General features: G+C 42.2%; 1 protein-coding gene across 1 annotated transcript; it reads left to right on the forward strand.

Moving 5' to 3' along the window:
* Positions 1-4,341: 4,341 nt before the first annotated feature.
* Positions 4,342-13,901, forward strand: masp2 (MBL associated serine protease 2). The gene is made up of 11 exons (XM_042097044.1): positions 4,342-4,433; positions 4,552-4,768; positions 4,854-5,031; positions 5,216-5,350; positions 6,769-6,965; positions 9,563-9,710; positions 9,931-10,049; positions 10,179-10,257; positions 12,021-12,146; positions 12,229-12,303; positions 12,541-13,901. Exons 1-11 carry the CDS (start codon positions 4,426-4,428, stop codon positions 13,302-13,304), a joined length of 2,046 nt encoding a protein of 681 aa, XP_041952978.1. The 5' UTR covers positions 4,342-4,425; the 3' UTR covers positions 13,305-13,901.
* The last annotated feature ends 1,029 nt before the right edge of the window (positions 13,902-14,930 follow it).

Raw genomic sequence — 14,930 nt, forward strand, 5'->3', positions numbered from 1 at the left:
ACTTGCTGCAAATCTACACTTAAAGTATGCATGTGTTTGCTGTCCTCTGAGAATGAGTCACAACCATGTTAATAGGCCTACTTTTGGTCATGCTTTATGGGGACCACACAGCAACACAATTTTATAGATTTGACCATAAGGTCATGCCTATAGAAATTGACTGGATATGGCAATCTTATGTTCTCATCCATGGATTGATTATTTTATTGTAGTGTTTTGATGCATTGTTATTTTATGATTACTTGATTGATCACAATAGAGTTCTGGCAATTTCCCAGGTCCTGCAATTAAGGTCAGTGGTCACCTAACTTTGTTATGGACAATGGAGTTGGTTTTATCATCACTGTGAATCCTGAGGCCATTCTATTGATTCTGTTTGCCTGAACAGGCCGCTGCTATCTGCTCGAGGCATCATACAACATACTACGTTGGATGGTAAGAAAAGATGATCCGTTAAGTGCAATGCAAACCCAAAATAAAACACCCAAGGTTTTCCATATATTGGGGACAGGTGTTTTTTATTTTTTATTTTGAGGGATATCTTGCTGTACTAATAGCTACCACTGACAATAATGTATTTTTTGAATTCCAGTTTTAGTCTGTTTCATGCAGTCATGCGTGCTGTATATGTTTAATAATGGGGATATTAACACATCAGATATCAACTGTTTCGGCTGGAATTAATGCCAGTGAAGCATTTATGTAATGAAGCATGTATGTATCTACTTAGAATGACAGAACGAAAGAAAGAACTAGGAGAAGACACTGGGATTTTGTAGGCACATTTCCCACCATCACTGTCTGCCACTACTGTCAGTGTCAACTAATGTCATCCATACAATCTGCTCCATATATGCCAAACAATCCACTGAATTTTGAATTTCATTCAAATTCAGTACACTAAAATATCAGTAACAGACGTTACCTTACCAATTTACCTGTGTGACAGTTTTACAAGGCTCTGTGCCTATGAGAGAGAAGCAGTAAGAGGATGAGACGATATATAAGGTTGGCGTGGGAGCAACAGCTTGTTTTCTGCTTGGCTGCATTCAAGTGTCTTTGCCATTCGTTCTGCACCGTTCACATCCTTTTCCTCTGTGTTAGTGATCCTCGCTTGGAGCTGCCACTTGACATCCAAACCCCATTGTCAATGCATTTCTGTCTTTTATTTGTACCAGAGTGGTGCATAGTCTGGCTAATGACTTGCTGGCTTTTTTGGGTGAAAGCTCTTCATTATCTTTTACCCCAGGCGGCAAGCAGAATAAAAGACCTCAAAAGGCAATGGAGGTATATGGTTGACTCACAGTACCTGGTTTCAGCATGTGTGTGTGTGTGTGCATGTGCATGTTCAGGCTAGTGTGTGTGTATGTGTGTTTCTCCTTTTATCAATGTGCGTAAGTATGTGTGCCGTGTGCTTTCATGTGTGCACACTCTTCTACTGCTACTGTTTCTGTGAAGGTGTACACGTAATATCTGGTATCATCATATGGTCTTTCAATACAGTTGCCCACACATTTCTCCATACACATCAACAGGGTAGCTAAGATCCTTCATCAGAAAACAAATACAGTAAACAAAGCTAATGCAATATTCAACATCCAATATTTGAAGAAATTAAGTATTCATACTTGAATTCAGCTGTGATTACACTGCTAAACTGTTCATTGTTTTGTCATACCTCAGGATCCCAACCAGATGGGAGAGTGGTCTAATCAAGCCATGAGTCATGGTTTTAGCATTAGAGCCATTACAGACATTGAAGAGCTCTTCACTGTTCTCAAGGTACCTTCCGTTTGATTGTTTGTTTCTGATGCACTTTTGGAGTGCTTGGAGTGACGCATAAATTAAACCTGTCTTTGTTTCTCTCCCTAATTGTCTCCTTGAATTTCATCATTACCACTTCTTTCTTTGGATGTCGGTTTGTTTGGCTATGACATCTGCGGGAACATCATGTCAGTGTGATTATTCTTTCAGGCCTGAGGATTTCACAGGGAATCCTTTTATCGCCCATTACCTCTATATGACAACGTCAAGGTATGCCACCTTTGTGACAGTAGGCTAGGCTATACTGGGCAGCGAGGATTTGAGTGTTATTTTTGATGTCCCTCATCTTGACTGAATGAAGATTGAAATAGACAGCATTTTCTGACAGGGGAATTTTCCTGTCACTTGTTCATTTGTCTCCTTGTTTCCTCCTGAAAAAAAATATCACTGCGATGTCTTTATTTATCTGATGAATCTTAGATCTCAAAATGGCTCAGTGTTGCGAGAGCTGTAAATTAGAGCAGGCAAACAGAGATGATGGTGCTGCCATGTCGTGGAGACATATGACAGCAGGAATATGCATTTGCATATATGCATATGCATGCGAGCTTTCTTTGCAGAATCATTCGACTCTTATGTTTACTTAACCAAATTGATTTTTAGTTTCAACACTTAAAAATGTTTGCCTCATTAAACTGAGAGAGAATGTTAGCCTGTCTGGGCTACCCCCGGGTGCGACAACACATGCCAAAGATGTTGGGTGGAGACGTTAGACAATATAGGCTACTAACCTGGTGAATTGCACAGGGCAGCAAATGAAACCAAAGTACAATTGAAAGCAGTAATGGTTTCCTGGAGCTTTGTATGAGTGTAATTACTGTGTTCCCCAAAGTCCCGAATGGGGCAATCGGGGGTCACTTCGAAATTACCTTCCTGCTATGATCCGTGATTACTCTTTTTTCCTGGGAGTGATACGACGGCCACCGATGCTAAATGCTTCCAAATGGAGGCCGCACGAAGAAGATCATAAGTAACTGAGACGTTACATTCTCCAAAACACACTTCAGCTGAGCTTTAGCAATCTGTGACCTTGGCAGGGAGGGGAGGTCGCAAGTGTGTAAGACGGGCCCAAGCGCCTGGGGCATTTGTGACAGAAAATTACCATTGTCGTTTTTGCAGATAATTATTATAATTCCCCATGAACCTCGGTCATTACCAGTGTGGCGTGGTGCGGAAATGGGGCTGTTTATTGAAAGCTTGCTTGTGGCACATTTGCGGCTTCATTCCTCCTCTCTAAAAGCCACCGCTTTTCAAACGACAGCTGAAATTTCATTTCATCTTGCATCACAAGGTGTAAATGAATGTGCGTCGGCCCATACAAAAGGCATTCAGAATTAACTCTGCTCTAAACATAATTGCTGCATCATTTTGGTGCAGGGCTTTCAGCTTACCCCCTTTTGTTTCCCAGTGATGCAATCTGAGGTCCATTCATCCCAACTCCCTGGCCTGATTGCCTGTCGGAGGTGCTCCATCAGCTCCTAACTCTTCCCCTCCCCACAGCTAACTGGGTCACCCGAAACAACCCCACATGTCCCTCCAAAACTCTCCCCCGAAATAGAGAAACATCCATATCCTTTGTAAGGCGCGAATGCATCCAGGGCTCCGCATTCACACTCCTCACGTTTGCACATTGACATCACACCTCATCTCAGCCATTACAGCGTCTCACCTCAGCCATTACAGCGTCTCACCGTCAGAAACAATTAACCTGATTCAGGAGGCAGTTTTTCAAATCTGACGTGTTTCGCGTCTCTCAAAGTTGCCTCGCTGTTGCAGTATTCAGCTCTTTTGTGCGTATAGTAGTTTTTAAATTCAGATATGATTCACGCGATGGCAAGGCCTGGTGAGAGCCTGAGCGCCATTTGTGAGGGATTCACACATTTGCGTTAATTGCCTTTCTCGACATGTCAAGCTACCTGCCGCTGTCTTCTCTGTTGCGCATGGAGAGAAATGCTGTTCAAAATGTGTAGCCTTGTCTATGAAAACCTCAGGATGTCGTATTTGAAAAACAAAGGCAGAACATGAAAGGACCTGCACGAATAGGGGATTAAGACTTGGATTTTAATATTTATAAAAGTGCATTCATTTGAAAATAGACAAATCTCTGTGGTCAAAGGAACATTCACAAAGTCTCTTTGTGCTCATAAGGATTGAACTGTCACTTTAAAATGACACACACATTATAAATAGTGTTAATCGTACAAACAATAAATAATGTTCTCATGTCATGTTGAGAGTATCTGGAGAGACCAAAAATGAATGTGTTACTCATCCAACTGCCAGTTCTAATTCGTATCAGTTACTATTATTAAAAAACATTTAAGTGCTAAGAGTAGGAGAACACTTCCAAGTGGGCTGTTGTTGAATTCATTTATTGAAATAAAGCATAGATTTAAACATCCACACAAACGTTTTGTAATGTAATTCAATACAATGATCATGTTTTGACCAAATCAGTAAACAGAAGTCATCAGAGCCTTTCCTCTCCCTGCCTGCTCAGTGGGTGACTGACCTAAAGTCCAGTGTTAAACAAACATGGCCAGTCCAAAACTTCCCAGCAGAAGCCTGAACTGTATTATCTGATTCTCTGCTGAAACTATCATGTATAGGTAAGCTCAAGGATTTGTAACCTGGACACTTAGTATGAACTATAGGCTACAGACTCCATTGTGGGTATTTCTCTAGATGGTGAGTATGTCTCTCCATTCCTCATTCTCTCTGTTGCAGTGTTGTTCTGACTGTCCTTAGCTTGCTTCCACTGGGCAGGAGTGTGGATCTAACAGGCCTGTATGGCACCTTCACCTCCCCTAACTTCCCTGACAACTATCCCAACAACCATCTCACGGTCTGGAACATGAGCGCTCCAGAGGGCCACAGGATCAAGCTCTACTTTTCAGCTTTTAGCCTGGAACCCTCTTACCTGTGTGAATATGACTATGTTCAGGTATGCTCTGTGGCTCTAAGTTCTCCTTTAGAGTAGGACAGAATTGACACATCTCTTGTAACATCTTTCCTTTTGTTCCAATAAGGTCTTTTCAGAAGGCAGTGAGCCTGTCCGCTTTTGCGGGGAGGAGGAGAAAGACTACGATGACGCACCAAAGAACACAGCACTATACTCAGCTAAGAACACCATGTCAGTTGTGTTTAGATCCGACTTCTCAAATGAGGCAGAATACACTGGCTTCCAGGCTATTTACACCACAGAAGGTATTTATGTTAAGACATAAGAGAATGAACTATTAAAAAGCAGACATATCTATCACCCAGTATTAGTCTATATTTGGCACTACTTATGTGTTTCCATATCAAACACCCCCTTGTGCACTAATGCACGTGAATGGTGCTTTAGCTGGTTTTTGGTGTTGAGTGACATCTGTGGTGTTTTGGGCAGATATCGATGAGTGCTTGAACACTGCGGAGGATGGAGAGCCAGTGTGTGATCATTACTGCCACAATTATGTTGGTGGCTATTTCTGCTCTTGCAGAATGGGATACCAACTCCATCCAAACAAAAGAGCCTGCAATGGTAAGGGGAATACACAGAGGGCACCAGAGCAAACAGAATAATTGAGCTTATATTGTTGCACACTGAAAGGTTAGAGTTTGCTTATGCATTATGGACAAACTGGAGTATCGATTAAGCTAAATGGAATAGATGGTATGTTCCTTTAAATGCTGAATTATTGTGATTTTTGACATTTGACATTACAAACAAACAATTTTCTGTAATACAAGAATGTACACAAATAAATGTTTGCTTGGCTTTGTTTAGCATGTGTTTCATTCTATGTTAGCCTAGTTGTTTGCATTTTGAAAATGACAAATAAAATAGACTGTGGCTGCTATCAGGTGAGGGTCAGTGTCTGATTGACTTTGAAGGTCTACCATCTGAACTCTGCTTCTTTTAAATAGACAATGATCAATGAGCTTGCGGTTTATGGTTGACTTAAAGACCAATGCCAATGAATTTAATAAATAATACATAATTCTTATGCTACTGGTCACACAACTGAGAAAAATATCACACTTTCCTTTTGCTCTCGCACCAACTGCATTCTGAGATTCCCTCTCCCCATCTCAACTGCTCATTGAAATGTTAAGAGCAGTGAAGGTTCGCTCCTTGGGAAATAGCAGCACTGGGTAAATTATAGGTTTCCATTAGCTGGCGGAGTATTCAGAGAGAATATAGCGTGATAAGCACGTCCTGAAACTGACTGTGTCGGCTTCAATGGATTTCTGAGGAGGGTATGCTTGCCGCGTTTGAGTTGGAAAGAAGATGTAACCATATCTTTTTTATATATATTGTGTCTCCATCTCAAAAGAGTCAAAAGCTGTCTCTGAAGGCATGAATAGAGCACTATAATATCCCGGCCTGCTTGCATCTGGAGGAAGCAGCAGACGCCAGTTGCACAATTGCTGGAACGGTGGTTAACAGACTGTGGAGAGGCGGGCCGCTGAATAAAGCAGTTGATCTCTGTCAGTCAGCTAGAGTCTGGGTTAATTATCGCGGCCGCCTGAGGGAGCCGTGCTCCGTAGAGCAGCAGAAAATTGATACCTGTTTGCAGCTGTAATGGTGCGCAGAGGCTCGGTAATTAATCACAATTACCAACCCAGACGTTCGTGGTAATTGTTATTCTTTGCTTGTTGGGAAAAAAAATGGCATCACGTCATATCGGGAGATGAATAGATAGAGATGACGACCCCTGTTTAAATTTCCTTAATTATATAAATTACCAGAACTCTGCCCCCTTAAGATGGGTCCATCCATTTGTGGACTTCTTGTATGTTCATCATTTAGGCATAATTTCCAATCAAATGTACTCATGGTGATGTATCTAAGAAGCAGACAGAGCTTAAATTGATTTGTCTGAAATGACATTAATCGGATGTCTCTGGGGGGTTTCTGTCTCATTGTGGGTTTGTGTGTCTGTGTGACTTCTGCAGTGCAGTGTGCTGGCCAGTTACTGTCCCAGAGGTCAGGGGAGTTCACCAGCCCAGACTTCCCGAGCTTCTATCCCAAGCTCAGCCAGTGCGACTACACCATACACCTGCCTGAAGGCTTCGTCCTCATCCTGGACTTCCAGGATCCTTTTGACGTGGAGACACACCCAGAGGTTCCGTGTCCATATGACACCCTAAAGGTTTGTGAAGTACACTGTCAACAGGCGGTCTCATGGATACTGGCAGCTGTCAAAATAGCAAAACCTGGTAAATCACTGCCAGACTCAGGGAAACAGGCCCATTCCTGATGTTAGAAGGTACTACCAAATAAGGATGTCCTTGTGGTATTACACTGCAAGTGTCTGTGGTTAGTGGCGTTACACCCATGGGTGGTGGACTTGGCATCAAACTAATCCTACCTCCATCCATTTGATGAATGCTGCAAGTTTTATCATGTTGAAAGCTTCTCTGCAATCCATGACTTTTGTCTCTTTCCCTCATACCAAAGGGTATGTTTTGTTTCTAAATAGATGTATACTATATTGATACTAATTTATTTTTCCTTTTACAGATTAGAAGCAAAACATACTGTGCCCAAACATGATGACATCTCTGACAGCATTATTTAGTTTTAAAAAATCATGGTGGTACAAATAGTAGTCATGTACAAATAGTAGTCATGTTTTTATATCTAAGTCGTGGCAGTCGTGGCTTACTGGATGTCGGTTCGATCCCCGACCAGTAGGAATGGCTGAAGTGCCCTTGAGCAAGGCACCTGTCCCCTCACTGCTGCCCGAGCACCGCTGTAGCAAGGCTGCTCACTGCTCCGGGTTAGTGTGTGCTTCACCTCACTGTGTGTTCACTAATTCACGGATGGGATAAATGTAGAGACCAAATCCTTGTATATGCAAGTATACTTGGCCGAGAAATCTGATTTACGTTTACATTTACATCTAAACATATAATAATAATCTAAGCATCATGTTTATACACAGGCCCAGGGCTCAAGGAAAATACATTGGAAAGTACATTATTGGCATCTTGGATTCTATATCTATAGATCTATCTATAGATTACTGTTTTTTTTTGTTATGCTCAAGACCAAAAAGAAAGACCACAGTGTATATATAACCTGTAAGAGATAGCTTAATTGATGACTATGTAAGATAGTGTCTCAATTTAAATCCACAGATCTTAGAGAGAGTGGATTTCCAATGGGTTTTTGGTTGGGAAATAACAATTTTGTTGGAAAAAATGTAAATGTCTTATGAATGACTGGTAGAAAGGTGCAATGAGTGGTGTCTTCCTAATTATATGGAAATCTAAGCTCTTCTCAGTGACTGTCAAATTTTGGACTAGAAGGCAGTGAAAGAATATTTTAGGAGAGGGCACACACCGACCTACTTTTAAGAACTGAGAATGTTGCCGTGTAACTGGTGGAAAAGGATAGGGGATACTGAGGGTGCTTAAAACAGGCCAGTGTGCAAGCCTAGAGGCATTGTTGAACCAAACCCTTCAGTCTAAAGACTAAGACTGCAATCTGATACTGAGTTCTCCAAGTGTATGCATGTAGCCCAGTCTATGTGTGCTAATTACTGCACCCAGACACATTTCTCTTCAATAGCTTTACTCAGATCTGTCTGTATATTACATTTATATAAACCCAATTTTCTTCATACTTTATTTATTGGTGAAACATACTCACACAATACCTCTAAAGTGGCTCAACAGACAGTTGTTTCAGCTGCTCAAGACTTTTGGGTCAGCCTATCATTTACAGTGCAATCATTCAAACACACTGATCACTAGAACTGTAGAACATATGTGCTTCGTTTACTTTTGGATGGGATCTTCCAGGCACCTGCTTAGCATCCCCTTTCTGTTGTGAAACTGAATGGAATTGAGTGCTGCAAGACAGATGCAAGGACTCACCTGCTCAGGCTACTGTGCTGAACTGAACCGGTAATGACCTTCAACTAACTCTATGTGGGGGAACTGCAGCTCTGAAGACAAGGTAGTCATTAGTCAACAAGGTAACAGGGATATAGATGCTTGAATGTTGTTGCATGTGGTCATATGTATATATCTGAGTCGGCTGTCTCGGATAATCTCATGAGGCTGCATCATGTGCAGTGGTAGTATACATGTAGGCAAAGTGAGGTGAGACAGTCAGTTGTCCACACAATAAAACCTGAACCTCCTAAACCCAAAGATCAGTCTGTATCGCTCAAGGACAGCAGCCAACAAGGTCTGCATTAATGGAACTCACCTCAATTAAAATTAAGCTGTTTTCATCTCACGCGCCTCAAAAAGTAAATGATGAATTTAGCACGTAACATGGTTCTTTCACGGTGCATAATCAGACGAACGAGGGGATAAATCACAGGGGTCTTCCGGGTGTAAATCACTTCACCCATGCCTATACCTTCAGCCTCTTCAGTGGTAAAGCCCAGTTCATCACGATAGACACAGGGGCACTCTCTAAAAACACACCAATCAGTCAGCTGACGGCTGATAAATAAACAATGTATTCTTCCTCATGCCTGCTGATGAGGTTTGCAGGTCCCCTTCGCCTCGCGTGCTCCCCCGAGATGGATGGCTGAGCTGTTGCTTGCATTCATTGAGAGGTCTGTTATGCTCTTCTCATTCTGTTCTCATGTTTATGCGTACGTGTGTGTGTGTGTGTGTGTGTGTGTGTGTGTGTGTGTGTGTGTGTGTGTGTGTGTGTGTGTGTGTGTGTGTGTGTGTGTGTGTGTGTGTGTGGGTCTGTGTGGTTTGTTGCTTTGTGGGTGTCCAGATCACAGCAGGTTCACGGGAGTATGGCCCATTTTGTGGAACCACAAGTCCTGGTAGGATAGAGACCCATAGTCATGAAGTGCGTGTGATATTCAAGACAGATGATTCAGGAAGAAACAGGGGCTGGAAGATCAAATACACTAGTAAAGGTATGACAAGTTGTCATATAGCAATGACATCATGGCTTTTCAGTGATATGAATTAATTTAAAAATGAATAAATTAATTAATTTCTTCAATTGCTTCTGTGATGGAGTGAACACCTCTTTGATGTCTGTTATGCTGAATCTTTAAGTGAAGCTAAATACCTTTATAACACATTAAGAACTTTTCTCTATCCCCCCCCCATCTCTGACTGTTCCCCACACAGCCATGCCATGTCCAAACCCAGTGATTCCTGCGCGTGCTCGCATTGAGCCTCAGCAGTCTCAGTACATCTTCACAGATACGTTCACCCTGCAGTGTGAAACTGGCTATGAAATAAAACTGGTAATTGAACTGGATTTACCATGTGACTGTCAAGACTTGCAACCTCATTTCTAAAAAAAAGGTCGGAGGGGGATGTGCATGTGTGCTTTAATTCTTCAAATAAAATACAGTAACTCCTGTTTTCACCAGGGTACAGAATACTTGGAATCATACCACGCAGAGTGCCGAAAAGATGGCACTTGGAATGCTGAAATGCCCATCTGCACACGTGAGTCATATACATTTAAAGTTTGTCACTTTAAAAATGACAAAAGGTGTCACAGAAGTGAATTGTCATCAACACAATATCTAATGCACAGTCACTTTTTACAAATGTTTCTTCATTATTAAAAGTAACATATAAATGGTTAATAGAATAAATAGAAGTGATTGTGAAAGTGTGCATCCTTCTTCATGAAATGTTCTGAAATACTTAATGTCTTCCCTTTTGCCTTTATTTTTAAACTCCTCCAATTTCTGTACCCTCTGAGCAGCTTTTGTGTCCTTTCAGGTGTACTTTGAGCCCATTCTTCCTGGCATATTCATAGCAAATCTACCAGTTTACCTGCTGTCCACCATTTCTACAGAGGTGTTATATTATACTCAAGTCATAAGCCTGGGCCATGGCAAACCTTTCATCATATTGTTTTTTTAAACCATTCCTCAGTTGAGCTTTCTTAGTATTTGGGTCATTGTCGTGTTGAAGGATTCACTGCCTCTTCCTTTTTAAAGGTTGTATCAGCGATTTCAGGCCCAAAAAAGGCCCAAACATAAATGATCACTTTCATCTAAACGATCCGCTAGCTGTCTGCCCCATAGCAGGCCGTCAAAAAAACGTGTCTCTGTAGGCACCCTAGGCTCCGAGATCTGTACACAAAACCAATTGCTACCAACAAGGGTTGGCAACCCACTCAAAAGCAAAATAAAGTGTTTCAACCAATAGCCGACGAGATGCGCGTTTAGGAGAGTTTTAATTGCACGGGAGGGAGGGGAAGGGAGTAGCGAGGTAGCTCTCTGTTTTGTTTAAATATCAACAGAAGTGACGTATCCCTAGCCTAGAAATCTAGATGCACCCTACCCAAAACTCCTGGAGGACTGTATAAAACCTGCTGGGGGCCTGATCTGATCTGTGTTTGACACCCCTGTTCTACACACAAGTCAGCATGCTTTGTATATGCTAAAGAACATGTGATCAAGCCAAATGAGTTTTGGAACTAGAGTATGTGGTCACATGAGACCAAAGTCATAACAGCAAGAAAGAAAATTGCCTATGAGGAGAGCTGAATTCATAACAATAATAAAACTTAATGGAGGCTGGATGTCTACTTAGTGGAGGTGTATATCTGCATCAGGCACCGGCTCTTTGCATCAAAGGAGGGCTATTTACTATGTAACCACTGTACACATGAGAAATAAAAAAACAATATCAAAAGATTTTTTTCAAAACAAAGCCTCCTATCAACAGCCAAGACACTAAAGTGTCTACAAGCACGCATGAATCCTTCATGAATAAGTAACGATTTGACATGGCCATCCAGACTTAAATATAATAGAACACCTGTGCAGAAGGTTTAAAAATGCTATACATGGCATAGCAAAGTAAAAAAGTAGATTTAGGACAAATACAAAAGCTGAATACAATACTGCTGAATACAAAAGCTGCTCAGAGGGTACACAAAGAGATTGGAGGAGTTGCAGGCATATTGAAGACAAACTTTTGCACTGATAATTTCTATTTTCGATTCCATCATGTTTTTTTATACACTATTTGTCCGTATCTGTTACTTTAAATGATGTGAGCGTAGAAAGAACAGTTTTACACCATTGGTTATTTTACAGCCTAGAGGGACGCAATACATTTGTAAAGTTTAATTTCAAAAAGAGAGAATATAATGCAATAATGACTGAAGCTTTATACAATTGTATAAAGCCTCAGCTAAGGTCACATACAGTTAGGGACAGCCAATAAACAAATTTATTTTGCTTTTGCAGCTGTTGACTGTGGAAATCCTAATGAAATTCTAAATGGTGTTGGTGCTTACACCCAAACCACCTACAAGTCTGTGGCTAAGTACATATGTGACGCACCATTCTATATAACAAAAACTGGAATGAATGGTGAGCTTCTAAAAGCATTCTTGAGATAACATGGTTAAGGTGTAAGAATAGCATCTCACTTTACCATTCTTACATTTCCCAGAAATCTTCACGTGTGATCACAATGGTATCTGGAGAGACTCATCTGGTGGCAACCAACCTCCTAAGTGTATACCTAGTAAGTGATTGAGCATGTTGTCTCTCGTACTTCCTCTCCAAGCATGTGTGAAAATATACCACCCAAAGGGCATTGATTATAGATTAAGCTGAAATCACACAAGTCACACCCTGGGAACTGTTAAAAAAATACAACCTGTTATTAGTCACACAGCATGAGAATACTTCAGAGACAGATTGTACAGTAGCTTTACATCGATTGTCTTGGACTGACTTAAGGTCTGATTATTTTATGCAGTCTGTGGAAAGCCAACTCACGTGGCCCTGGGGAAAATTATTGGGGGCCGGACGGTGGAGAAGAAGGAGATCCCGTGGCAGGTATTGGTCATCTTGGGGGGCCGCATGGTGGGCGGGGCGGCGCTCATCAGCGACGAATGGATCCTGACAGCCGCCCACGTCCTGCATGGTTACGGCGGCGTCTCCAATCTGATAGTGAAGATGGGCATGGTGAAACGCAATGACCGGGAGGCGGTGCAGGGCCTGCCCGCGGAGGTCTTCATCCATCCGGACTATCACCACGATGGGGTCAACTTCAACAATGACATTGCCCTGATCAAGCTGGAGAAGAGGGTGGCTATCAATGACATGGTCATGCCCATTTGTCTGCCGGGCAGAGATGAGAGATACACTCTGAAAACAGACGACATGGGTAGGGTGTCAGGGTGGGGTGTGTCACATCGCAACAGCTTAAACCTCCAGTACACTGACCTACCCGTGGTTGACCATGGGACTTGTAAAGCTATATATGATGGCATTAAGGATAAAAAACTAACGGTGACTGAGAACATGATCTGTGCCGGCCTAGCCGAGGGTGGTAGGGATGCCTGTCAGGGTGACAGCGGAGGATCTTTGGTGTTCCAGGACAGCAACACCAAGAGCTGGTTTGTGGGTGGCATCGTCTCGTGGGGTTATTACTGTGCTGAGCCTGGCTACTATGGAGTCTACACGAAAGTTAACAACTACCTCTCCTGGATAGAGGACACCATGGCTAAGAACATTTAAACATTACCTATATGTTTCATGCATGTTTTATGATAGAAAAGGGACTTGCAACATTGGAACATACAGTAGAAGTATTTTCTACTTCCCATTACTACCCTACTGGGGTTTAAATACTGCTTTGGACTATGGTACTCCATAAGAGCTTGTCTGTGATTACTTTACATGCAAGTGGATTAAGTCGCAGAACCCACATTGAGAAACAATCATTTCTGCTGAGAACTTAAGCACAACCAAAGAGCCACTTGTTGCTCTTCGAATGCGTTGATGCGAACAGGCGGGGTTAATGTAGAGGGGCTGTTTAAAAGTCAAATGAGCCACAGCGTAGTCTCCAGGCTCCTGATCCGTGATGTGCGGTCATTTACCCCTCATGCATAATGGAACTGATATCGGCACCACCACGGCCTCCTTCTATCTAAAAACCAGTTAAAGGTTTCTCCTCTCATGTAATTGCCTCTCCACTGTCATTTTAGACCTGCAGTCTCCCAGCGATCTCCAGTCCCAACTAACACTCATGTGTCCCATCAAAAATCCTCATGCTACGTTCACTCTTAGAAATGTTTTCACCTTGTCTTCATAAACATGCAGTAATCACATCAACAGCCTGGTTATAATTGGGATATTGTGTGTGTGTGTGTGTGTGTGTGTGTGTGGGGGGGGGGGGGGGGGGGGGGGGGGGGGGGGGGATAATAATTATTGTGAGGCGAAGTGATAATGTCCTCCCTTGAAGCCAAGGAACAAAAGCTATTCAGAGGTTATTGTTCTTGGAGGAGTCTAAAAGGACAAAGAGCCGAAATGGCAGGAATACAGATGTCTTTGTTTGCTTATTTGTGCCAATAGTTGTTATGGTCTACTTATTCCTGGAAGAACAGAGTATGTTGCTCACAGTTGGCTTGTTTGCCCTAAGGGTAGATCTACTGTCTAGTGACAATGTGGGCAAGTGTGTTCAAGAATATCGACTCAACGTATGACATTACCGTGACATTCAAACACACTATTTTTTTCCCCCTCCAGTCTGATCTTTGTGCACATCACTAAACCATAAAAGTAAACATAGATTCACGTGAAGATAGCCACGTCTTTTGTGTTTTTGTTCTTAATGAAAATAAATAAATACTTGGAGCAAGTAAAATACAGTCCATGAAATGTGAAAAGAGGATATCGAGTGACAGATCACATTCTACACACAGAAATCAATCCGAGGAGAGAAAGCTAATGCTTTCCTTTCAGGAAGATGTCTAATCCAACAGGAACTGTGCACACTGTGACCTCCTGTGTGGCTGATGCTTGGCTTGCCTTTAAAAACCCATAAACCTCTCAGCCGCTGTCATCATAGCCAATGAACTCAGAAGCACACTTGCTTCCTGGATGTAGCCGAGATGAAAAAAAAAGATGCTGTGTGTTTAGAGGTTGTGTAGTGTGTGGATATGTTCCATCGACTCTGGTGGCTTCTTCAAAACCTTGCCCAGTTTCCTTTCATGTCAGGGCCATCAGCAGGGCAGTACTTTGCCCCGACGTGCTCCACTCCAATCAGAACTGATGAGGGCTCATTACAGTGCCAGGCACAACAGACACCTTAAGAGAAAGTCCCATATCTTTAATGAGGCCACACTCCTATAGCAGTGCAGT

Source organism: Alosa sapidissima, chromosome 7 (assembly GCF_018492685.1).
Source record: "Alosa sapidissima isolate fAloSap1 chromosome 7, fAloSap1.pri, whole genome shotgun sequence".
Classification (NCBI taxonomy): Eukaryota; Metazoa; Chordata; class Actinopteri; order Clupeiformes; family Clupeidae; genus Alosa; species Alosa sapidissima.

Excerpts from the sequence above, each read along its gene's own strand:
- masp2 (XM_042097044.1), top strand. Across the intron at positions 5,032-5,215 it reads GGCTATTTACACCACAGAAG|ATATCGATGAGTGCTTGAAC; the intron begins GTATTTATGTTA and ends TGTTTTGGGCAG. Across the intron at positions 10,258-12,020 it reads TGAAATGCCCATCTGCACAC|CTGTTGACTGTGGAAATCCT; the intron begins GTGAGTCATATA and ends TTGCTTTTGCAG.